Raw genomic sequence first — 26,976 nt, 5'->3', positions numbered from 1 at the left:
GTGCTAAACAGTTCGCTAGAGTGAGAGCCACGGGGTGACCGGAACACAGTGGTACTCCTCTCTCGTGGGCCGAAGGTGCATTAAATGCAAATTCGAATCGTTTCCGGTAGCCAATCTATCTCCGTTGAGTCGTCGCCGTACACTTCCGTAACTGAGTGCGGCTCTCGGAAACGCTGCCACCCGAGTAAGGCAATTGGCACATAATGTGGCGGCAAAATCGTGCATCAGCAGCCTTCGACGGCAAGTTCCAGGACGTGGCCTGCAGCTCTTCTCCGACCCAATCGTTCCCGAGTGGCGATTGCATCATGTTACGATTTCGCAAATTCAGCCGGTGAGCCCAACCCGATTCTGTTTTGCTTCGCCCCGATCGTCATCGACGGTTGTGGCATCGATGGTAATTCTTTTTGACTTGCGTAATGAATGTCCGTTTTCTTCTGCTTCCGATCTGATTTCACCGGTGGCCGTTACATGTGCTACTTTAGGCACGAAGGGAAACGATAACACAGTTGTCTTCGGTTATGGTTTGGTGCTCATTTCGAGATCCACAATTTTGACCCATGTCACCGTCCTTGAACTTCGTATCCAGCTTACCTGGCACTCTGTGACTTCTAACTATTTTCTAAAGGCAAAAGACCTCTTCAAAGACTGCAAAGAGTGTAGGGTGAAGCTAAGAGCCGGAACGAAGAATGTTTTGAAAGCTACTTCCAAAAAGTTCTTTAGAACTGCAAAAATAGATGTGTTGCATGGAATACGGCGTACTCTCAAAGTGCGGACATCGATTGAGAAGAATTAAGATTTTGTTTGTTTTAAGCAAATTCGCGAAACTTTTGGTCCACACGTGTTCCGAAAAACTCTTCTCAATATAGAGCCTCTTCATAATAATTGTTTGCAACTTGAACGTAAATAGTTCAACCCAAAGCTCCACTCCGAAGTTGTGTTGATAAAACACACATCTGTTGGTCACGGTTCGTCTCGCCGATTGTTAACTTTTCGGTAAAGAAAAGTTGAAGTTAGACAGTTGAAAACCTCCTGAAGCAGCGTTCGGCTGAATTTTTGCAAATACCGTCCAAATTCGGAAACGACCTCAAAGTCTCTTTTCTCACGTCCTTTCCAGGCAGCAGTATCCCCATCCCGAGAGTAGTCCAACGATCGCAGGACGAACGCAGGACGGTGATTTGTTTAATTTGAACCGAAATCAAATTAAAACGAATACCGAACGAACCGCAGCGCGAAACGGACGCTGAATAACTACGAGCTGGAGCGAGTGTAAAAACGCCGGACTCAAATCGGACACCATCTTAAGGAGGAGGTCACCGAAAGGAGCACTCTAAAGTTCGCGAACAGCTCTCCGAGAAGAAAACGACCACGATGGCCACGATGCAGCGGCGGCTCGTTCACAAGCAGTTCAACTCGCCGATCAATCTCTACTCGCAGAAGAACATCCAGGAAACGCTCGACCGCGAGCTGAAGGTCCTCTCGAACGGTGCCGTCGGGTGAGTAGTAGTAGTGCTGTTGTTACGCTTAGTGAAATTTTTCAACCCCAATCTTTCCGGCTCTGGCCACCGGAACCAGCGCTTCGGGCGCCTTCGCCGTGGAATGTCCCTCCCGGCTCGCGGATGTCCTGTCGGGCGCGCGTCCGGATTTTATGGTTCCATTTCCGCGTGCGATCGTGCGGGCTGCCGGGCAAATATATAAATCACGTCCGGTAAATATTTTTCTTTCGTGGCGTGGAAAAAGAATTTCAAATTTACCGGCAGGGGGCCCGGGATTCCGGGCGGGCATTCGTTTCGGTTTGGTTTCGGGAACTCCTTCCGTCGTAACACTCGGCCACCGGGAATGGTTGTTCTTTTTGTTTTCTTGCCTGCCTTTGTTTCACAGCGCCCAATTGTTGCTGGCGATGATGATGCTGCTGCTGATGATGACGATGTTATTTTTATCGTTATTTTATTTACTTTGTGTTTGGAGAAATGAAAAAAGGGAACGGAACAACACAGCCCGGGCTCGGCGCCCCGCGCTGAATTCGAAAACCGGCGAAGAAAAAATGGCCCCAAACCCGCTGGGTGGGGTACACAGAAAACAATTCGACCCCAACCGCCCCGAGAAACCAATTCAACCGCGACGGAATTTCGAATTTCCACGACGGCACCGATGGCGGTGGCCAGCCAGTGAGAGGCCATTTTTCACCGATTTTTCCCGGTACGTGAGCGTGAACTATGTCGTGCCGGGAGGGCCCAGGACCATTCCCAATCCGCAGACTCCGGAACCCCCATCCGGAAAAACACAAAAAGAATCTCCGACCCAGCCGTTCCGCCGAACGCGCGTGGCCAAGGCCCTGCCACCCGTAGCCTACCGTAGCCTGATTTCGAACAACTTATTTAGAACAGGCCAAACAGGGTACATCATTTCGTTAGCGAGCGCCACAGCTTCTCTCCCGACGAGAAAGTTTTCCACCGAACAAACATCGACCCACGGTCGGGCCTTCCGGTGGCCTTGGGACAATCACCCAACACACTACACATTGTGTGCACTGAGGAAGCATTGCACCAAGCCGTCCGGAGAGCGGGTCCCTGCCACCGGACCCGGTTCCAGGACGAACGGACGAATCGAACAGTGTTTGCGTGTGGTGGGCGCTGGGGACTGTTTAGTGACAGGCGACCTACGAAACCGGACCGTACCGGAAAGGGGCGAACTGGGCGAACGTGTCCGCCTTGTTTTCGGCCGGTGACCACGGGCAAAAGGGAAACTATCGCCGGATCCATCCGGCGCATCCATCATGCTCGGGTTTTCCGGACTACCCCCGAAAAGGTACACCGATTGTTGATTAAGTTGTACATGTCGGCGGCCACTGCCCACCACTGCTCGGTAATGAGTTTAGGCTGGCAATTTGCAGAGGATTTCGGGTAAATTGACGCGACCTTAAACGAGGATCGTGTACGAGGATTCCTGGGCTGGGCTGCGATGTAAAATTAATTGCGAGAAAACGTTGATGAAGTGCCCGACCCGGCTCGGTGGAACATTTGAAACTCCGGCGACCCCGGCTGTCTCGTATTGCGCTCCTTTTCAATCCCACCCAAAAGGGGGTAAAAACAGGCTTAGCATAACCGTGTCAACCAGGAGTGCACTCACTGGGCAGTGGCTAAGCTCCGAACCATTTGACCGCAGCTCCTGTGGTTTCGTCTCTTTTTTTCGGTGGACGTAAAAACGTAAAATAATCGTAGTACTGTGGGCGAAAAATATCGGAAATTCGTTTGTAAATTAAAAACTCTGTTTAGGGATAGCCTTTAACCGATTCTTCGTTTCAATTTCTACAGAGTGGCCCAGTCTGTATTATTTTGTTCCATTTGGGTATAAAATAACAACGGCTCAATATTTTTCGATGCTTGAACTTTTATTTGAAAAGTTTATTCTTAATTTTTTTAAATATAAAACAATGAGGGCCAAACGTTCACCACAATTGGCTTGGCAGTAACTCATTCAATTGTCCTATTTTTGAATTCCTTTTTAAATTTATCAGGTCCTTTTTCCGCAATAGCAACTTGAATATGGGTCTTGAGGTTGTCAATAGTTGCTGGTTTGTTCGCATAATATAAACAACGATTGTGGCTATTGAAACCAATTGCGTTGCGACCAAGTTCTCCGCTTCAATTTCACCTAAACAGCAATCAACCAAAATCCGCACCAAATGATGGGTGCATTGGTTGCACGATATGTTGATTTTCCAAACCACAATACTGCTTATTAACATAGCGATCGAGATGGAAATGAGCTTCAATGAGCTTCAATGTGCTTTTGACGAACGATTTGACGACCTACCGCTTTGGAAATAAATTTTTCATATTTCCCAGCTTTCTTCAAACGTAAAACGTCCCATTTCATCAACTTCAATGTGAATACTAAATATTTACAATTGTCAGAATGAAGTTTGGCGTCCCAAAACGATAAGTAATAAGATGTTGAAGAAAAGAGCGCCAAATGGGTCACCCTGAATCTCAACTATTGATTACAAAAAGAGTTCACGGTCTCTTGATTTTGGCGAATGGCCAGAAGTCACGTGGTGATAAATCAGGTAGCCATTCGGAAAAAAATCATGATGCACCAAACCACGGCAATCAAAGAAACCCGTTTCTCGTTACTTGTTGGTCACAGTAGTACATGACACGGTACCTGGGATGGTCACCATCACGCGAAGTGCAGGAAATAGGATTATCCTTCCACTCGACCGTGGTCAGTGCCGTGCTGGAAGTGGTCGCCACTCCTGCCACTGCCGCCACAACTGTCCACCATGCCCCGGGGGCCACTCAAGTAGTGCCTCACGTACTCAGGACCCAATCACAACGGCGGCGTGGGCATTAGGTGTACTCATTTACTCCATCACCATCATCGTCGTCGTCGTCGTCGTGTTTACATACTTAAGCACCGCCATCATCATCATCGTCAGTACCGGTCATCTTAAAGCCGGAAAGCGGATCAAGAGATAGCGATACGAACGAATGCGAAAGTGACGTAAACGGGAGCCAAACAGTTGTTAAGCCAACTTTCAGCCCAGGTCCAGACGTGGCAGTGGCCAAAAACTCCACCTTCAACCAGTGCCATGTAGCGAAAGCACCAGTGACCAGTCGTCGGACCATCACCTCCAGCAGTCCTGGCATGGGCCTCGATCCGTTCCGTTTGCGCTCCGATGGTCTCGGCGTGCTCCGATCCATCGGCCACCAGCCGATCCCTGTGGCCGTGGTTGTAATGCGCGGGGCGCAAAGAAATATTTCATGTATGCTAATTAATTAGACCTGCAATTAATTTCATTCTTGCTAATTAGATTCGAACGTGAGATGAATGGAACGGTCGTACTTTTTCTCCGAGGCGTCTGCTGCTCCCCAAGACGGAATCGGCAGGCATCGCTACCGAGGCCTCCGGGGCGGTTCGGCACGGTGCACGGTCCGGAAGTTCGACTCTTGGAATACCATTAGCCGGGCAGGCGGGCGTCGTCGGTTTGTTTTTGCTTTCATCCCGGCCGCCTCGAAGCGGCTTTCGATGGAGTAATTTTCACCCCTGAGCAAATCTATCGGCGGAGGGATGCCGGGCAGCCCCGGAACTGCCCCGTGGGTTGAGAAGCTGACGAGCAGAACCATTCCCTGATTAGGATTAATGGGCGGAAAAGGGAGACCACCGGTCGCCCAGCCGGCCGGCGCCTCGAAAAGGAAGCCGGAAGACTCATTAATGCAAAACACTACCGGAGCACCAACCCCGGAAGTGTAAATGTGGATGACGATCGTTAGTCTGTCACCCGTGCCCTGCCTCCGGGGGAAGCCAGCGCCAGCTTTGTCCGCCGGTCAGCTCTCGCTCGTTCTCTCTTCCCATCGGCCGGAGATTCTCCGGTCCGGTCGTGCATATCGTTCTTCGGTTCTTGGGACTGGGTGTCGTGGTGTCTGCGACTGTCTTATCCGTCCGGAAGCCCGTCGGTGGACGTGGGAAAGGTTAATTAAGTTGCGCACGAAAATTTAATCATTAGTCACCGAGCCAATAATGGCGTATCCTACGTGCAGCATTTCTGCCCTGCCCCCGAGGTCCTGACCTACGGAAAGGTGGCCGAACCGGAGGCCGGGAAAAAAATCTGAAACCGGACTCTGGATTCTGTGTTTCGGCGGTGTTCGGTGCTCCCGCTTCCGCTCTAGACCACGGCCACGGACACAAAACAGTGACAGTGATTTAATTTCACACCTCATTAAACGGTGCCCTTCGGAAGGTGAAAATGCAATCAATTTTCGCGGCGTGCACGGTAGCGACATTTTCTTTTATTCGCCCATAATTGTGTAACTTTTATTTCACCTAAACATGGCCGAAACGCAACTTCAAATTGTGCATCCTTTTCAAGTTTATTGGCACAGGATAAAGCGAAAACTGTTGTTGATTAACAATACACAGTGTGTTCGGCTAAAAACGAGATTTTACTTTTTAAAATTATAAAAAGCAGCCAAATCTTGTAGTGACATTGTTAGTCATCCGATTTGCGCTTATATTTTTCTTAAATAAAATCTCGTTATGTATCGAACGTACAATATTCAAGCAACATAACCGACGACATAAGACAAAGATTAAGACGCCCGCCTGCCGGTGCGAGAAAATCGAAATAATGGTGGTACGATAAGAAGCAAATTTATGCTTCGGATATGCACCATCACACCCGTTGAAGAGCTGTTCATTTCCGGATCAAAGGGATGCGGGCGGAGACCCTGCGCTAGACCGATGACAAAATGCTACTCATCATCTCAAGAAAGGAAATTGCAATCTCGTTACTTCCGCCAAAAGAAGCTCGGTTTGGTTGCCCCTGTTTCGGGGACCCAGATTCCATTTCCACAGCCAGTCTTGCAGTCATCGTTGGACCATTCTTATTGCTCCGGCAAAGTTCTGGTATGCCGGACTCGGTTTCTCATTTCGATGCTCCCGGATGGATGACCAACCCATCTGATTTATCTCAACTCAAGCATAAGTTCCAGATTAATACTTGATTTCACTATCAATGAGCTACCAAACACACCGTGATGGATGGGACTTCTTCGATGCGGAGTTGAATCAGAAAGGACGACGCCGCAAACGGTAGTCGAATGAATAACTCATTCGACACATACACCGTTTATTGGCCAAACCCTTAGCACGTCGTGTCATTTGAAAGGGCCATCTGCCATGTACAATCTACGCGTCTGGCCAAAAGACTCTCCTAATTGGCTGCCAAACAGGCGCTCAGTTAGCAGCATCGTTTGCACTCATCGGTGAGTTACAAATTGCTCAAACACTTAAGTGCAGTCATCGTGCACTTTTCCGAGGATGGTCCGTCCGTTTCGCGTGCACCCACAGACTGACCCATCTTTGCACCGATTTTTATACGCGCACCGAGGTATGAATCAGCAGCCCCAACGCGAACCACGGCCAGCCTGTGCTAATCGAATCACCAGAAGAGGAAAAAGTAAACCAAATCAGAAGCATGTTTCCCCTTGCCGTACACGAAACGGTTAGTCATCGATCTATTATTGGCATCGGCATCGCCCAAGGAGCATCCCGTACAAAGTGGACACACGTGGTGGAAGGGGTGGAAGCGAAGAAGCGCTGTCTCGGGTGAGTTTAAAAATACTGCCACAACCAGCGACGAGAGCAAAAAGGTTTCCGAGCGTTACACGCCATTAGTCAGCCATGTTTATGGTTGGGTGTTAACCGCTTCTAGAACAACCCCTCCTTGGCCAGGTATCGGGGCCCCATCGAAGGAGATGTCTTGTTTTGATGCTCTCTCGCCCGCTGATGGCCGTGAATATTTTCCGTATATGACTAAGCAGCTTAGCCGAGTCGGCGGTTTCAGTGTGATCTTGAAATCAGCTGTCATCTTTGCCGCTTGACGTCAGACGTCGCACATCAACCAGGACACGATCGTTCGTCAACTCGGCGTTCCGTCGCTGGCCAATGCACTTTGCGTGAAAGAGGCCACTCGATGCCGAGGGCTCCCGCTTGCCTCCCGGTCTCCGGCCCGGCCAGCCAGCGAGATGGGGTGTATTTTTACCGAAATGTTCTCATCATCGCACACCTTCATCTAATTGTTGCGGGTGTACATCGTCGGCTAAGCCTCTCGGAGCGTGTGTCGAGTGAAAAGTATTGCTTTTCTTTCCTGCTAGCACTACTACCTCGCCACTACTACCTGGCCCGAGGGAGTCGGGCCTATAGCTCGGGCCGCCAACGATCGATGAGTCCACTTTCCGCGAAACGATCCAACGATCCGGACACAGAAGAGAAAAATTGCGCCGTGCGCTCTGACCTGGACGAACCTCCCTCGGGACCGTGCGAGTATCTGCGCGTTAATCGGAAAATAGTGGCCGCACTCCAGTCGCGAGTGTCAGTGAGTCGCGAGTTTTGGCGATTTTTGTTTCAATTTTTCTCAGTGTTCGGAAACATTAAGTGAAGAAACCGAAGAAGCGGGGCCCGAATTTAAGCTCCAGCATCAAAGGGCAGAGCTCGGGTTATCCCCCCGATTTTTGAGACTCGAACATTCGACAGTGCGTGCTTTTGTGCTCGGAGTGTGCGCTCGATCCGAAGGACTCTCGCGTGTAGTTCGTACCTGGTGTCGGGTTGCTCGCGACTTTATTAGTTTTCCAAGTGCCCTCCCCCGGTAGTTCGCGTACGCGGTTTCGGTGACAATGATGGCCTATCATCAGCGTGTCGCGCAGTATCGGAGCCCCAGGAGGTACGTTTCGATGGCGGACGACAGGACAGGGAATACGTACAGAGTTTCATTGCCTCGTTGCCATGGAAAATTCATCGCTACTCATCACTACGCTTTGGGAGAGTGAATGTCAAAAACTAGACTCTGTAATGCACCCTGGGATTTGGCATGGACCGCTTTTCCCTTCCCAGCTAGGAAGCACCGGTACCCACTTGTTTGAAATTGAAGAACGTACCCAGTAACCGAAGAAGTTGGACGTGGAAATTAGTTCTCCGTTTCGACTCCGTGTCGCGATTGACTCCCCATATTGAAGGTTTTCATGTTGCACCCGAATGCGATACAATTCGTTCACTTAGCTGTGTCGGAGAAACCTAAAACTAAATTCTTGTAATGGAAGGACACGAAGCGGTGCCAAGTTTCTACTGGCATCTAGTCATGGCATGCCTTGGTCTTGCTGCGTTGCAATTGTCAAAAATTCCATTCAATGCAGCAGTTATGAAAATGTGAGGACCTTCAGTAATCAAAATTTTTCAAGACATTGCCTTCAAGACATTTGCGTATCGTTCACCAGTCATAGCATGCTTCAAATATTCCCGCTGTGAAACCATTCCTTTGATTGAAAGGACATGTTAAGAGCCTTGAAGGACATACCTATTTGTGATCACAAAATTCGCAGAATTAGTCAGATTTTATAAGGACTACTAGATGAATTTCTCTTCACAAACGATACGTCTTCCGGGAACCTTCGGGCTTCTACAACAAGGAATTTCTTTTGATAGCCATATTTGGCCAATTTTGCTGACATCACACTATGGAACGGTTTTCACAGAAAGGCGATCTAGATGCTCCTAAACATTCCGTTTCGTCCTGAGTCGACGTAATTGCAATGGACACAATTTTAATTTACTGAGCTGTCGCCGTAACAACAGCAAATCGCGACTGATGGGGGGTCGTCCAATTAAAATCACAATGAAATTGACACCCAATTCACTATGAACATTGCGAATTTCTCTGTTAATTGTTGAGAATGTTGTTTTCGCTGTCCAAACATTCCACGAAACTCTCTTGACGGAACCGAAGGTTCGGACTTGTGTCACATCACAACAGGCAACTTCTGATACCTCCCAAACGAGCAGACTCGCCTAGCCGAGGCTCATCCTCAAATGTTTGATGTCTGCGTACGTAAATAAATCCAAGCCACATCCAAGGTCATCCCCAACGTGCTCCATCAAAAATCAGAGCGCCGCCGAGGCCATTCCGGACCCTTTTGGGAGGCAGCAAAATAATTAATAGATTCGTTCATTAGCATTCATCATCGTGTACGCGTGAACAAGGGTGTGGACTGACACTTTTGCACAGCACATTTCCTTTCCTAGCAGTGCGTGGGGCGAGCTGGCGCTGCCCAACACGGCCAAAGTTAATCTTCATCGTTGACCATATGCCGCAACCTTCGCCATCCGCCCACTGGTCACTCCCTTAGCTCGAAAACATGCATTTGATGGCGCGTGAGAATGTTGGTCAAACGGTCACGGCCCCGAAACGGGAGGTCCTTCATTCCTTCGGTCGCCCGATATTGTGTCCATTTCATTTCGCTGACTTTCCGCCCACGACCGAACTCATCGGGCACAACAGTTTATTATGTTTCACCGTGCAACATCGTCATGGTGTTTGCTGACCCGATTTTCTGACCCATCATCGTCGGACTGGGGAGCCTTACCCGCCAGAATGTCACTCCGCTCGCTCGGTGGACGAAGGTTTTAAGCAAATTGGATTATGAATTGTAATTTATGAGCACAATTTGTTCCCGGCCGATGGAACACGGTCCAGGTAGGCTTTAAAGAGCCCCCGCCAGAGCCATGAAAAATCACAGTCCCTGGGGCATCTGTCGGTACCATTCCGCACTAGCCGTGTCCGGTGAGGTGGTACAACGAAAAAGAAGGTAAAATTAATGCGCTCCTAAAGTCGGGCAGGACCAAAGCCAAGGCCGGCTGAAGGATGTACCGAGAAATAGTGTGGAAAATTGCTTTATTACGATTATGAAGACGAATCGCTGACGGGCCGGCCGATCGTCGTGTCACATCGTCCCGGGGTGTTTACCGGATTTCCTTTCCGAACGGCCAACCGTAGGATGCAATGGATTGATGGTAAGCTGACCAACGCTGACCGGTTCTTCGAGCGATAGCCAGACGTCGTTCTCGGCCGGCAGTCTGGAATCTTCCCAGAAACGCTTCCTGGCCCTTCTGGGGGCTTACCGGGGCAGATATCCTTCGGGAAATCAACCGGAGTTAATCGCCGAAAAACAAATTACGAACTCTGCGAATGCTGCCGCTGCCTCACCATCCAACGTCGGCATTGTTCTTTTACGAGCTATTAAAACAGAATTTATGGTCACCACTGGCGGAGGTCAGGTAGCGACGGAGAACGCCTGTACACATGTTCTCTCGACAAAACCAGTTCACCAGCCTCTGGGTGAAGTTCTGGGCCATCTGCCGTGGTTGCGGTCAACCTCGCCGAGTTCTTGGAGTAGTGAAATGGAAAACTGGAAACATACTCGGTGTACTCGGGGCCATGAGGCTGATATTTAGATTGATTGACTCTCGACCTGTGCGAGAGCGATATTCTGGCTCGGGCCAACTGCCACTCCATCTGGTCCAACTCCAACCGGGGAGACCGACGGAACGGATCATAAACCCCCCACAAACACGATATGGATTTTCTGTTGAAATGTAACACCAGGGCAGGGATTTTAAAGCAAGCACCGGTCCGGCGACCGGTGATCCTACAGTCTGCCGGCGCTTGGACCCTGGACATTCCAGGAAACTCCTCGTCGTACGTCGTGGCCAACAAAACAGGCCGGCGTGACGGGTGAGATGGTGACAGCAGGTCTTGAGTTGGGGCACTTTTGGGGGTAACCGAATGTGAAGGGTGTCCGGGAGGGAGCACTGCCCTCCTGGAAGTCACCATTGTCAGCATTCCGTTCGGTCGCTCCAACAACTGTTTCCATAAGTTCTTCAACGTTATTAACTGTGATTGCCCACCGGGACTTCGGAGGCCACGATGCTTGGTTGGTCAGACCAGATCCTCCGAACAGCTTTGCGAACGTCTGTGTGTGTTTGTGTAATTACCAACGTATTGTAAGAAGTATTTGTGAGTACAGTTTTTTTCAGAATTCTAGGAGTCTGGAGAATTAAATATATTACAATCATTTTAAGTGTACCAAATGCGGTGAAACTCTTAGAGGTAAACCTCTTTTCATTAGAGTGAATTTGTTTCGCACTCAGCAATATGGAATCCTGCTCTAAAATGTATGTTTACAGTTTCTACTTAATGCCTCTTGCCCATTGAAACAGTACATACAGTCGAGTGGTTCGCCGGATTTATAAATATGGTCCAGCCCGTCCGTCAGGAACAAACACATTAAGCAAAGCTTGCTACAGGAACTTCCAAACGACATTACGATGATAAATAGATAAGTCGAGCTGTTATCGTTACGATTCGGTCGTGACGTGTCATGCGATGCCTTAGTGCGTCCTTAGTGGGCCCATAAAAGGGAACACCGAAGACACCCGAAAGCCGGTACATGGCTCATCTCGGTCTACACAATTTTAAGTGCTCTCAGCATCGAAAAGTCAAGCCCTGTTCCTTCCGTACGTATGTATGTGTGGGTTGTAGGGCACGGCAAGTATTTAATACTTGCGTCAGTGGCAAGTGGCTGGCAGTTGAACACAGAACTGCACTCTCCCGAGGGCACCTCGCTCGCCAGGGCACCTCGGGTACTGGACCAGCAGGTAACGGACCGGCTGACTTACTGCTGGCAAAAGAATGGTCACTCCATGGACGTCCCGGCCAGTTTTGGGCATCTGGACCCCGAGCGCCGGGGTAATTGGGAAGATGTGAGATAGTAATGCCGTCCCGTAGTGCAGGACTGCCGGTGCCATGCTGGTCCGCACGCCAGCGCCACCCAGCAATCCACCTAGCATTCGGGTGGACAAATTTCTGTGCATGTGCGAGACCGGTTCGGAAGTAAATCCCGGTATGATTTATTGCCCATAGACACACCATTCAACCCGGGGGCCACGTCCACGGTCAGTTCATCCCGGGGCCCGGAGCATAGTTTTGGTCGGAGTGATTAAATTGTTGTGCCGTTCTACCCAACCTGGTGCTGGCCGGGTGCTGGCTGGCCCCGGAGCCGGCCCCGGAAATCCTCGGATCGCCCGGGTTCCGGTTCCGGCACGACCCTGCTGTTGAACGACGCATCACGAGTCTCGACAGCCAGCCCGGCAGACGAGCGATCGAGTGGAATATCTAAATGTTTATCTTGATGGATTTATATCTTCATTCAACCGTTGCATGTAATCCGTAATCGTTTCTGGTATCTTCGCTTACGCTCCGTGTCGACGTGCCGGAGTCCTGCAGGAGTTCCGAGACCAAGCGAGGGCGATGAAATCACTCGGCGCCGTAGCGCTCAAAATGCGGGCGAAGCAATAAGTGATCTCAAGCGGGCCCGAATAGACTCCGGTGCTGGCTGCCAACTTCCGTTTACCTTTCCGAAATGGTTGATTTGGTTGATGGAAGTGTGTTTAAAGTTCCCCGGGAACAATTCAAACGCTTGTTCGCGTCACATAATCGAGAAATTAATTCGATTGCTCATAATTCGATGATGAAATCGAACCATTAACGCGCGTTTTCCGAGGTGTGTTCCAGCCCCTGTGCAATCCTTTCCGAGCGGGCTCTCTTTCGAGGACAATAATTCGGAAGCCCCACACGGGGCCGACGAAAATTGTCATGTTTGTAAACTAATCCGACAAGTGTCTGATAAAGATTTATCGTATCAATGATTTATAGACTGCAAAGCAGAGGCACGACGTGCCAAAAGTCGTCCCGCTCACGAAAACTTTCCCGCGGTGCGCACGGCCCCTCCGCTGCCCCACCATGCTGCCCCGGGGGCCCGGGAAAACTTCGTCCGGGTAGGGGAAAACTTTTTGAATTATTCTTCTCAACGATTCGCTAGGACCTCGGCTCGGGTGCGCCGGGCGTGGCCCTAAAGCAAACAAATAGCCACCCATCCCGGCCCTGGTTCCGGCTCGCCCGCCCGGTGCTTCGAAGGTATCGATTTCCATGGACAGCGAGAAAGATCCTCCAGCGTGAGCACACACGGCACGGCACACGACACGGCACGAAGGAAATATATCACTTTACGGCACCGGGCCTCATAAGGGTTATTTGCATATGCTGTAATACACGGATGAAAGGAAAAGGTACGACTGCACTCTCGGCCCACTTTCAGGACCTCTAACTTTTCGGCAGAGTTTTCCACAGGGCAGGGAGACCCACAAAAAATGGCCACCCTCGCGCACACCGCACACTCCAGCGAAAGCAATGGGAATCAGAGCCAGAGACCCGTCACGAACCGATTGGTCGGGGGTTGGTCTCGGGGAAAACTTACCAAACAACCAGATCTTTCAATCATCGCACCACCGTCCGGATTTCGGTCGCCACAAGGAGGCCCACCCCCCATCGGTGCCTTCCGGGATGCCGGGTGATAAGAAGCGGCCAAGATGGCTCACCACCGGGGGCGGCAAGGCTGGCTGGCTGGTCGTTGGTGGCGGTGGAGACGCAATCACCGCTCACATATGCCCGAGTTTTCCGAGCGACTGGAAAACGAGCAAACTTTCGGCCTGCAAATTAGATAAGCAAATATTTTCGCCATCATCCTTCCCGGCATCTCGTAGGCGCTCCGGACCCGATCGAGAGGGTCGGGAGTTTTCGTATGAATAGGAAACTTTCGCCCAACCGACCGACGAACCGACCGACATCCGGCTTTCGTTCCCAGCCCACCACCACCACCGGAAACCAACAGGTTAACTGGGTGGTTCGGTTCACGAAGGAAAGAAACGCACGTTTTGGGTGCTAACTGTATTAATTTAGCTGAGCCCGGTCGACCTATCGACAAATGAAGTGGCGTGAGTGAAACCAGTCGACACCTCGGACCAGTTCTCGGCCTGCGATTCGAGAAGTTTTGAGCTCTTTTCTTGGGAGCAGTAATTAGACAAACGGGATCACGGGAGTGTTGTGGGCTCCCCATAATTCTACAAAATTCACATTACGTACAACAAAATCCTTGTTAGTGTCCTCCGTGCGAAAGCTCGGCCATCACGAACCAAGTCCGCAACGTACACGGTTGTAATCCACAGATCAGCGCCTACAGCGTACTCGGCAGGACCGGTGTCCGGTGCCCGGTTCCGAATTAGAATCCTACCGCAGCAACAACACCAGAGTTCACTCGAGTCCGGCTCACGCCGGCTGTGAGCGATCGTAGCAGAAGATTGGAACACAATTTTCCGGCCTAGCCCTGCGCCGGGCGCACTCTGCACGAACGGACAATCCGATTCGGATTGGCTCGGATTTGCATCCCATCAGAGCACAAGGGGGGGTGGCAGAAGAATGTTTCTAGTTCTGGTTCACGGGTCCAAACCGTGGGGGCTCCGTGGTGAAACATTGTGGAATTTGATTTATTTGGACTCTCGAGAAAATGTTCCCGCGCTGGCGCTCCGGGCCCAGGCGCTTCGGGCAAAAAAGAGGACGCAAGGATTTGTGGACAACGAACTTCCCGGTGCTTGACCTCTCCGGTTCGAGGCTCGGTGTTCGTGGTGAGTTCGGGATGACATGTATCCATTTAAATTAGAACTCCGGCTCAACCGGACCAACGGTGCCGGTGTCATCGTCCGCCAACAGCAAATCCTTCTCGATGCTCCATTTTAAACAACATAACTCCTCTGTCGACATGAAACGGTTCTATCCGATTGCCAACCCATCGGGGTTTTTTTTCGGTTCAGCACGCGCGCAGTGCCAAGTAGCACTTGACACTTCACAAACAGGGTACACGAGCGGCTGCTGCCGGCCGGCACCGTAAAGTTATTTAAATTGAAATATGATCGACACCAGCGTTCGACCTGCCGGTATCTATAATTCAGTCACCCACTTTAGACATTAACGTGCCGAGAAGAGGGGCCCTCCCCCAACAAAAAGGTCAAATTGACTAAGTGGCTCCTGTTCTTTTGCTACCTCTCTTTCTCTCTGTTTGTGTTCCCAGAATCGATTTCGATGACCCATCGACAACCAAACCGCCGAGCCTGGCCAAATCGGCCGTCCTCGCTGCCCTGGAGGACGAGGAGCGCCAAAAGTCCCGCGGAACCGGTAAGTACCAGCACCGAGAGGTCCTGCGACTGTCGCAACACGGTCGCAACAAGTATCTAATCATGTCAGTCGTAAATGAAACTCATTAGTCCTCCGGCATGTTCCCGGCGCTCGTCCCGGCGTCGGTGCAGTCTGCGGCTGTCAGTCCGCCCGCCCCACCCTCGGTGCAATTAATTCTGTGTACATGGCCGTATGTGTCAGTGTAGTGCCTGTATGTGTGTTTGCGTTCTATCTGCCCTATCACTTCACCGCCGCCACCCGGCGCACACATTTTAATCATCGACCCAGCCTCGGGACCCAAGAGGACCCACCGACAAGTGCCCGGCCGAGTGATAAGGCTACTTGGGCGCCACTTCGATCGGTTCGCTGCGATAGTAGCCCTGGGCAGCGCCTGCAGCTGCCAGCTGGCGGCGGACATCAATTAGCATAACTCTATTGGAAGTTCACCTCGATTGGCGTCGGTCTTCTTCGAACGGACGGGCGGACGTTTTAAATAATCGAACGCCCGGAATTGCGCCGATCCGATCGCCGACACCATCGCCGACGACTTTCCCCTGGTGCCATGGGGGAGTTGTGAGCCTCTCGTTATCTTATCTCGCCGTTTAATTGACGGTAATTGGATGGCTACCGAGTCGAGTATCACTCGCTGCCAGCGCTCGCCGTTCGTCCGTCGGCCGTTCTTGGAAGCCGCCGCTGCCTCCATCATCATCGGCCGAAGGATGCGTAGGGTCCGAAAGGGAGCCTGTGATCGCCCACCCGGACCCGGAAGGCATCTAATCAGGGTGGGCTTTGCGTGTGTGCGATCATCAATCCTTTCGCAAGTGGGACGCAGGTCCGGCTAATCAGCTGCCATCAGCTGCCGGAGCTAATGGAACCGGGCGTAGCTGTGGCCAATTGATTTTCGCCATCTCGGAGCCTCTGAGCCATCGATTTCCTACACTTTGAGCCGCTTAATCCGCTTCTGGGTTCTGGGATCGAACCGAAGTTCGAACCCGAGTTAACGACTGTAATTGCTGCCCTGGCTGACGCTCTAATCCCCGCCAAGCTCGGTCCGTTGTTGGTTTAACAGAAACGGTGCATTTGCGTTTTCGGCCGTTTAATGACTCCGTCCGTCAGTCGGAGGACAACAAAAAAAACCCCAACAAGTGATAAACAACCGAATGAAGCATCCCGCGTAAGTCGTTCAACTACCCAGCTCACCCGAAACTTACGTTCCATCGAGCACCGACAATCGCACCGCAGCAAACTTTCTTGACAAGGGTTTTTGCCAAGCGCCGTGAATGCTAGTTTACGCCGGTGGTTCCCTCTGGGGACAGTTCGTTCTTCATAAGAGTGCCACCCCGGGTCCGAGCGGCCCCCAGCCGATAGACTTGTTGTTTGACGAGGGATCCGTCGGCTATTGACAGTTACTCGATTGTTTGTGATATTGATTAAAGTTCCGGCGGTTTAGCGGGAACCCGGAACGGTCCCACGATCCGTTCCGTGATGTGCGATCCCTGAGACGGTCTCGGTCCAAGAGCAAGGTGGTGGATGAATATTTTCTTTTGAAAGCCTGTTCATCGCCGATGTCGTGTCATTTCCACTAAGCGCAAGGAGCGGACTCGATGATTGATGGCCGCCTTTTGGGGGGCGAAAAGTGCCACGGAAATGAACATGGACAGGTCCTCAACCTTAAAGCAGCCTGAAACGGCACTCTCCGAGGGTTCAAGAAAGAGGGATATGTGGGCATCATTTATATTATTTTGAAGCGTGGAGTTTCTTGTTAGCAGAAAAGCGGTTGCAGACGATCCTAAGCAACATCGTTTGAGTTCCCATATGGAGCTTTCAATTGCAAACACACCGTTCCGGGTACTAAACTTTTATAACGGCTCAGAAGAAAGAAAGCGTACTCGTATCGATTAGCATGAATATCCGAGAAACTTCGCTCCGTTCCGTTTCATATCCGGCACTGCGACTGCGGAATCCTGGCGCTGAACAAAAAACCAACCAACCGATCCACAGCCTCACTGGTGCCCCATTTCTATTATTTATGCGGCAGGATATCCAACATTTCCGTTGATTAGTACATTTTATTTTAATTGCCTTCCGGTTGCCAGCAGCCGCCGACAGCAGCAACAGAAGAAGAAAAGGCATTAACCTCATTTCTGGCCCGGTGTTCCGTAGCGCCAACATCCGGAGCCGGGTTTGTCCGCCCATGCCGTTCGCTGCGCGTCGGGCGAACCAAGGCGAAAGTGTGTGCAAAAATAATTAGTATGGAAAATCCATTTTCCCGCCGGATCGCGGAGTTAACGTGAGAACGATCGAAATTCAATCGTACCGTAATAAAATGTTATCCAAAGTAGCGTTCGCTTGTCGCATTTGCATAATGGTGTCCGCAAAGCTGTGCATGAATTTTATTGGCAGCCTTTTTATTTTGACCTCCAAAAGAAAAAAAGAGAACGCTTGTAATATGGCATATTAATGGGACTCTTCGTATGCAAAATCAATCGAGCTCCGCAAAGCGGCGTAAAAATAGCTAAATGAAAGTCAGCATCGTTTCCAACGATCAATTAGTGGTGATTATCCTTGTCTATTCACCACAAGCACAGCGCGGTGGTGATAGGCAGATAGGTTACTTTCACCACACAAGTGTTATCTTCCTTTGTTTCTGTATTTATGACACAAGGAAGCACATTGACAACTTTCCTCCAGTTTTTCGCGTAGCAAAACGGTTAGCAGTAATCAAAAGTTCGTTCTCATTCGCGATTCGGTTACCGCAGACTGTCGAGTTCTTTGAATCACTATCGGTGCTTAAAAATGGTAGCCACTCAGTGTTACCATTTCCAAATGCAAAGAAAGGGCTGAAAAGTAAACAAAGTTACACCCGAAACCACGGGAAGGGCTCAAAAACCATCAACAATTCGCCAGGAATTTAAATCGGTCAGGTTCACGAACCGGTTGGCTTGGCCCTATGGCGGCGCGAAAATCGATCCGCACTTTTAATACATTTTCCCGATTTTTCCTCTTCCGGTTCGTTTGTTTTATGGCCCCGGCAGCCTTTCCAGCGGATGCTTCGGCAATCAAATAATTGCTGCCTGCGACACGTCCCATCCATCTGTGCGCGTGTGTGTGTGGCTCGGTTCCAATAATCGAAATGAGTTCGAGCTGCTACGTGTGTATTTTTCTGCCCTCTTGAATCTTGGCCGATCTGTTGATGATTTTTTTCCGGGGCTTCTCGGGCAATGGCGTTTAAGCCGATGGAAAACCCAGAAAAACTCAACAGAAAATGCGAACAAACCAACCAACCACGCAACACGCTCCAGGCGCAACGGGGAATCGATGGGACACCCATGGCAAAATTATCGATTCCCAGCGCTTTGTGACCCGATTCTCGTGTTTTTTTTTATGTTCATGCACTTGCCGGTTTTGCCGGATTCAATTTCACGCTTTCCACACTCCGTGTCGTGTTCCGTGTTTCATCGCTACGAGATGCATTCGTATCAATCATCATTTCACACCACTTAATGGACACACGTGCGCACACTCGGGGGACCAAGGATCTCCGGGAGCTCGAATTAATTACGAAAAAATGTAAGCTTTTCCGCCGGGACGCGTTGGGCTGTGGTCGAGGGTGTTGATGCGTGGCTGATCGAGGGTGCTCTACGGCACGAGCGCAAAGGAAACACTACGTGAGGAGGACCCATCGAACCCGGCAGGATGTGCCACACAGCATGGGACCCCATCATCGACGCTGCCAGCTGCCAACGCTACTTGATGCGTGATGTGCAAATGAGACGAAGGCAAACGCTTTCGAAAGCACTCTCCAGTGGCAAAGTTCCCAAGCGCCTAGATTTGATCCTTTTGAAAAAACCCACTATAGCTTTTTGGAAACAATGCCGTCACTTACAATCATGCGTCGGGATCACATTTAACTAACGAGTGCGACGTTACTCGAGCCGCTTCGACGACGACGACATTCACGGGCGGAATGCGCGGTTTCTCGGCAACACTAGGGCAGGGGCCGTATCGAGGAATTCCTCCTTCGCATGCTTTCGAGCACGATTTGCGAGTTTCCAATTGGTTTGTTGGGCTCTGAAACACGACATCAGAGCCACAGAACCTTGGTGAATTCGCGACTCTAAACCCTTGCCATCGCAAATTTGCGTCTCTTTAGGAGATTGTCGAAGCAATCGAAGAAGCGCGCATCGAACCGCCAGTTCACGGTAGAGGCACCAACACCGCTCGTGGTTCCTCTTTGATGTTCCGATCAGGATCATTTTTGCGATGGATAGAAGCGGGGCGAAAAAAAATTCTAAAGAATGTGTCCATCACGATTTGCTGCCATACTCGTTCAAATTTAACGGGCAACAACCAACATAGAAGGACCCTTTATATGTTATAGGTTCATTCAATGGCTCTCCTTACCGCTGGATAGCGTTAATTGCCATTCTTTGGCCAACGCTGGTGTGATTTTATTGGGATCGACAAGGACTTAGCTTTTATTACTCAACTACACATTTTTTTTAAATCTTAGAAGAACGGACCGGGCCGTATTCATTACTGCACTATATGTTAAAGGCTAACAGTACAATACTTTATTAAGCTACAACGTATCTAAACAATTTACTCTGAGAGATATTATTTTCAGTTTAATAAGTTTCGAAAAGCGTTTGAAGAAACCACTTAGACTTTGACCATGTTACTTTCAACCAAAACTACGTATAAGAAAGGTTACCGATAATAATTACGGAAAGCACATTTTATGGATTTTCTTCAAAACTTTACAAATCACAAAGAAAATTACATTTAAAAATGTAATTACATTACATTACATTTGATTCAACAGACGCGGATAATTTGACAATGCCCAATGTTTTTTTGAAATGTGAAATGGAAATATAAAAAGTTCATAAAGTAAGGTTGCGAAAAGTAGATGTTTATTACATTTCTTTTTGTAATTAACATGTACCTCTCGCAACGTCGCTCGATTGTAAATGGCAATTACATGTTATAACATCCTAATTACGTGATATTTGATTACATCCTACATAAGCGTTTTACATTGACCATCTTAGACAACTTGAACCGATCAATTGCCCAAGAGGCAGCCATTTTTGATCCGTTCGAGTCTTAACTCTATGATTAAAACCTCTATGATCTGTCGTAATCTCACCACCGTAGTGCCGCTGTAACACTAGCTCCTAGTTCAAGTGTGCGTTTGGGTGTGTTTTGTGACGATAAAAGAAGTGAGTGTAAATAAACGTGTGTAAACGTGTGTGTCGTGTGGCCCCCTTCATTCGGTACGTTTTTGCCCTGCGGACCCGAGAAAGCTAAGAGCCGCTCCAGTAATAAGGATGTTTCCCGTTTACTTTCTCCCGGCATGCGCAGCCGGTTTGGAACGGCAGGGCCGCACCCGTCAACGGCGTGCGTCTCCACCGAAGGCCTGCATCGACCGGGAAACGGTCCTGAAGATCAACCGTCGGCCCCTGCAACGCCGGCACCGGTCATGTGACAACTTTTGGCCACCGAAAGCCACCGAGACAACGGTTAACCATTCGCCCCCGGGAAGGCCGCTTGCATCCGAAGCCGACGAGTTTGCCATCGGAAGCCGTCGGTACGGGAGCCAGGACAGTGTCTACTTCGACCAGCGTGTTCGGCGGCAGCACAAAATCGACCCCCTTCGGACGCTGTTCGATAAGGAAAATGTCCTGCTGACGGACTGGGGCCACCGACCACCGGCTGCCGACCGGAAGCCTGTCCCTGCGAAGCACCCGCCGGAGCCCCCGGTTCCGCCACCTCGACGGTACTACCTGCCGGTGGATCAGCTGATTGGCCACGAGCTGGACGCGATCGTAGGTCTGCTGCGGCGAAGCCCCGTGATGGTGTCGGAGCTGGAGTCTCGCGGGTTATCACCCCGAACCGCGCTGTTCGTCCTGGAGCGAAGAAGTGCGACACCGGCGGAGGTACCGCTGCCGGAGCGAAGTAAATCTGTCCAGGGCCGGGTGTCTCCGTTGTTGCGTGAGCGTCCCGAATCAGCGCCATCTGGTGGCCTCCGACAAGACGGTCTCGATGGTAAGCCGCCACTTAAGCTGAAACCGCCCGGACGTACGGCCTCTCGAACGGCGGGCGGCGGTTCCGTCGTCGGTGTCTCGGTCACACTCCAGCGCTACCCGACGGTGGCCGACGTCAGCGACTGCGAGGACCGGATGTTCCGACCGATGACCGGTGAAGACTCCCAGCAGCCCTTGGACAATGACCACGACGACGACGGATTCAATATAAATTCAAATATGGTTCTGAATTTCAATATCGACGTGCGGAGTGACTCGTCACTGACCACCGGGGCCACCGGTCAACTGACCACTAATTACTTCGACAAACAGTCGGGACCACCAGCAGCAAGGTTCCCGCTCACCGACCGACCCACCGATGGGTGGTGCTTTCCCACCCAGCCCGGGCTGGACCAGGCCAAACAGGACGACGTCGGTCGCGAAAATCGGCCAGCCACGGAATACCCAGGCACAGTGGGCGCCATTTGTAATTACAATGAAAAACTAATTACAGACAGCGGCCTGACGGCGTTGACGGATGGGCCGCCAGATCCGTACGGTGACCCGGGCCGGCCGTGTACCCCGCACACCCCGTCACAGCCTTCGTCGGTGTTAAATGCATCAAATCAGCCAAATCGTAATTGGATTAATTTAAATTCAAATCAAATACATCACCAGCAACGACCGCCACCGTTGGCCGTGACGGCTGCCCCGGTGGCGTCACCGGCGGCTCGGTCAGCCAGCTGTCAACGGGTGTCCGTGACCGAGACTCCCGTCCACGCCAATCACACCGCCGACCCCACGCCCGACCGATCTCCGGTCGATCCGCTGGCGACGGACTTCTTCACCACAGGAGCCAGCAATCCGAGGGGTGGCGGTGGTACCGGGCCACATGTTGCGCCACTACCCAATTGCTACTCCTCGCGGCCGGCCCCTGAAACCCCGCCAGGAGTCGGCCCGACGAATCGGTCCGACTGTAATTATGATAATAAAAGCGTTCGCAGTCATTATCGGACGGGCGCATCGGGCCCGACGCCCTCGTCGCCACCACCACCACCAGCGGCACTGGATGCACTGGCTCGGTGGCGTTATGTGACACCATCGCCCCCGCTCCCGTCCCCACCGACCTCGCCCTCGGGGGAATTTTCGGTGGAAGCGCGCGGCGGCTGGCGACCGCCACGAACACGCTCCGGAAGTTCCGGGTCGAGCGTAAAAATTAATGAGATTTTCGAATTTCCCCCACCACCACCGTTCCCCTGTGACTGCGGGCCGGATGTGGTGGACTGGCGGAGGAACGGGGGGACCGGCGATGGCGAGTGCGGACGGGTTGCGCTCACCGGAAAGGATTACGCTACAAGTGGTAATTATCTTTCTGCTCTCTCTCTCTCTCTCTATCTCTTTCTGTCTCCGGTGGGTGTCTCGGGTGGGTGGTAACAGGTGGCGGCACACTGAGGACCCCCTGCATCGGCCAATCTCTCGTCCAGCCGAAATCAACAACATCCTTCAACAGGGTGCACGATGGCCAAGGCCATAACTCAACCCCGTTCGGCCTCCGTGTCCTTGTTTTCCCTTTTATCGCCACTCGATTGTCGCACGAAGCGCCAAATAACGCCCGGGGCCCGATTAGTGATCGGGTCCGTCCGGGGGAACAGCAACAACGGCAAAGAAAGCTTCACCGGCCGCGAAGATGGTCGGACAGGTTGAGTAATGAGGCGCCCTCCTTTGGCTAGGCTTAATTAAGTTCCCGGCTCGTCAGGACACCGTCTCGTTGAAAAGTCGGTTCGGTTCGTTAGGTTCCGGCGGGCCGGAGCCGGAGGTGGAGTCACCGGAGCGGTTTGATGGTTTAAATCAACAACATAATGAACTCCGGTGGCGAATTGAAGAATCGGTCGATAATGACGAAATTGTGTTTCGATCCACTTGCGCGTCCTGTGGCCGCGTTTCTGGAGTGTCCGCCAACAGGGTGTCAATCAAAACCAGCGCTCTCCCCCGGGGGGGCGCCGAATAGATTCAATTGAAACGGCCACACGGGGCAGTAATAAATTGGAGGTGGACTGGTTTTTTTACAAATCCTACGGCCTACACATCCTGCGTCGATTTTTCCAATTTAACTTCCACGTGCGTTCCGGCCGCAGGCGCGAACCGCGACGGAAGAGTCCCGTCGAGTGGAGAGTTTAATGAAGTGGATTGCGCCGTTAATGAACGAACGAATGGCTGCCCGTGTCAGGCAGCCGTGTGTTGTATTGTGGTCTGGCCGCACTGCGAAGCGTTTGAAATAATTAAATTATTTTATTTACTTTCAAACACTGTCCTCGCGGGTGCAATCCGGTCGGTTGCAACGGGCTGCCACGGGCTTGAAAAGGTTTCAGCTTCATTAGGTAAACATACTGTGACATACTGTTGACGAGTAGTCTCCTGTTTTTTTGGAAATATTTTACATCTGCAAACCAAGCCAACAGAGCATACGCTCCGAACGGCCCCGATCCGACCAATCTCGAACCTTATTTGTAGAGCGAAATTGGGACAACCCAATGAAATAGGGATTGATTCTTCCTGACGGCGATTGCGCTGCGATAGTTGCTCCATCGCACGGGAACTTTAGGCTACAGCTTAAAGGGAGGCTCAGAGACTCTAATCACTCGGCCGAGCTCTGTCCGTGACATGGAGCCTTAATGATTCTGCCTCACCGTTGTCACGTCGTCACCTGCCCGCCCCGACCGGACCCGCTCAGTTGGGATGTGAATTAAAATAATTTCACCATTTGCAGAGCAAGTCGCACCGAGCGTGGCGTCGAGTGCGTTTACAACAGCGGCCCGCTGGCCCACCGGCAACGGATTCCCCGTGCCACAAGGTGCATCGTTAGGAATTCATCACTTCGACGAGTGCAGCTTGCAGTTCAGCCAGGCTGCTGACGATAATCATGTCATCACCATCGTGACCGAGGCCAAGCACGATGCTGGCGATGTCCCGGAGGACGGTCTTCGTGTCGGACGGTCCCACCTCGACGACGATGGCGGTGGGCGCTTGTCTCCTGGGAACGCCGGCAGTTTCCGCGCCAGGACCGATGTCCTTCGGGCAAACATTCCGACCCATCCCGACGTTAATGTTGATTATTTTAAAACCAATCCCCGAACGGTTGATGAAATTTCGTCCAGCAATTCGGGTGACGCACAGCAACACAAACATTCACTGGCCGCGCACCAGGCCCAGGATCTGCGCCCCGACGGCTCCGAAAATAGACCGGTGGCTTGTTCTGGTCCCCAGCGCGAAACACTCCCGTCCGCCGTTCCGCGGGTGCTTAGTTTCACCGATGGCGAGTATATTTTTGGCCCCTTCGACGAGCGTACCATGGAATTCGAGCGATTTGAATTTTTGAACACCGAATTGGCGGCGCCACTGGTGGCCACTGACCGATCCACCTACTCGCCTGTGGCGGAGAAGGACCTGCACCGGCCGAAATTATCACCCTCAGCAACGCCGGAAAGTGTTCGCGCCGATGATGAACCGACCACCGTTGGTGAGTAGTGCACGGTGAGAGCACCAGCATCCGAACGACGTCACACGAAATGTCCACTACAGACCGGCTCATCGGAAAAAACCGGGGACCCAATAATCCGTGTGACCATGTGCAGGCGATTAGCACCGGACACCTGGCGGGGCCATTTTACGGACGACGAAACGCGTGATGATGAGCCCCGCGGTGGCCACCGTTTCTCTCGTTTGCTCCTCTGCTCCATCTCTCTCACTCACTCTCACGACAAACAGTGACGTGGACATTCCTTCTGGATCATTACACTTTCCGTTCCATCGACATGACACGGTGCACGAAGCGGCTTCTCCAGGTCGCCGAACGCTCACACTCATCACCGATCTGAGGTGGGCCAGGGGAAAATTCGAAACACATTCCCCACACACATAAACACCGTAGACTGATCGAAATTCCGATTCCAACCCAGCCGACTCGGCCCGTGGAATGTGACAGAAATCCAAGCGACACGCACAGCATGTTTCCATCGTCCTTTCGGACTGCCTCTCGTGGGACCTCTACACGGGGCCGGAGGGGGATGTCCGGAAACTATGCGGTCCCGGGTCGATGAGGTCCCAGACACTGTGCGCACAATAATTTGGTGCCCATGACTTTAAACACTCACCGACGGTGGCCAATCATTGTCAAGCGTCACTCACTTTTCCGACATAATTTTCCTGCCGCCAGCGGCCCGGCCACTCCACTCCTTTCTGTCTAACGTTTTTCTTTCAATTTTCAACACTCCCCCGGGCGTTCAATCATTTTCCGGTCCTGCTCGGTGGCCACGTGATCGATTTCTATCGCCCGGCAGTGCACCCGGCCCGACACGGCGATAACGATGGGTACGACCGATGGGCCCGGTTCGAGAATGGGAATGTAAGTCCACCTCCGGTGGCACCCCCGGAAGAGGAAGCCGGGGGCACGGACCGCTCGAAGCGCTTGACGCGGGGCGAAGAAATTGAGGAAATATTTCAACAACTCAACCGAACGTTGAAAGAAAATGTAGCAACGGAAACTGGGTCCGCCGATGCACCCGCCGGCAGCGCGGCCCTGCACACCAGCCCGACGGCCATCGTTGGTCAGCTGGTCGAGAACGTTCCGGTGATCGAGAGCATATTGGACGATTTGTTGACCTTCTCGAAGCAGCTGCTCGAACGGGCGCAAACGCGTCACGCGGGCCCACCGGTCACGGACCGATCGGCGACGGGCCGTGAGTCGGCATCGCTAACGGAGATAAATGATGATAATTTAATTAATTTATTAGCCGACGGCGATGACACGCACACCGCGGCCACTGACCGCGACGGCCAAGATGCCATCGATAAGTCGCGTAATGGTCCGCGCGCTGACGTCCACCCGAGTGAGTCACCATGCGCCTCCATCGGTGCGGTGCACGGTGAAGGAAAATCGACAGTGGCCAGCGAACGGCACGGCAATCAATCGAGTAGCGGCGACGGTGACAGCGTCGAAGCACGTCCTCACGAAGACATTTTTACCAACGTGGCCATCTTCAACTGGAACCCGCTGGACGCCTACCAGCACCACGGGCTGTTCATGATCGATCCGCGCTTTGCGCTGGCGGACATGCGAGCGGACATTTCTCCGTGTCCGGTGGCCGATGTCGTCCGTCCAGCCCCGGCACCTCCGGTGCTACTCACCCCGGTGCCAGAGGAAACGGACGGTACCGGACAGGACAGTGTTAATGACAGCCTAGTCAACGATCACCGTGAGCTACCAGGCGCCTCCATCGACGACGGTGATTCAATGAAAAATGACAACCCGAGCAACGATGATGGTATTAATAATTCCCCCATCATCACCAACGTACCACCGCTGGTCTCCGCTGGCCGACAGAATGTTAATCATCCTGGTGGACTCTGTGGACCGTCGCTTGCCGTCGGTGGCAACGATCCTCAGCGTGAAGGTGATGGCGGAGCGCGGAAGATTGTGCAAATGAATCAGGTGTTACATTGCTACGATTCATGCCACGTGCACTATCCGGTGACCGAAAGCCCGACCGGAGG

At 51.8% G+C, this 26,976-nt stretch overlaps 1 protein-coding gene across 3 annotated transcripts in view; it reads left to right on the top strand.

The window, feature by feature from the left end:
* LOC131205586 (uncharacterized) overlaps window positions 1-26,976 on the top strand; it is an 86,788-nt gene that overhangs the window by 5,033 nt on the left and 54,779 nt on the right. For 2 of the 3 annotated variants that reach the window (XM_058197740.1, XM_058197739.1), the window contains exons 3-4: window positions 1,115-1,493; window positions 15,294-15,397. In XM_058197740.1, the coding sequence (XP_058053723.1) occupies window positions 1,369-1,493; window positions 15,294-15,397 (229 nt within the window). In that variant the 5' untranslated portion in view covers window positions 1,115-1,368. Of the gene's footprint in view, window positions 1-1,114; window positions 1,494-7,747; window positions 8,222-15,293; window positions 15,398-26,976 lie in introns of those variants that run through there. The other variant, XM_058197741.1, reaches the window with a different exon arrangement.

The sequence above is a fragment of the Anopheles bellator genome, chromosome 1 (genome assembly GCF_943735745.2).
Source record: "Anopheles bellator chromosome 1, idAnoBellAS_SP24_06.2, whole genome shotgun sequence".
Classification (NCBI taxonomy): domain Eukaryota; kingdom Metazoa; phylum Arthropoda; class Insecta; order Diptera; family Culicidae; genus Anopheles; species Anopheles bellator.
Note: the sequence above shows the minus strand (reverse complement) of the source record. Positions and strands in the feature narration are given on the sequence as shown.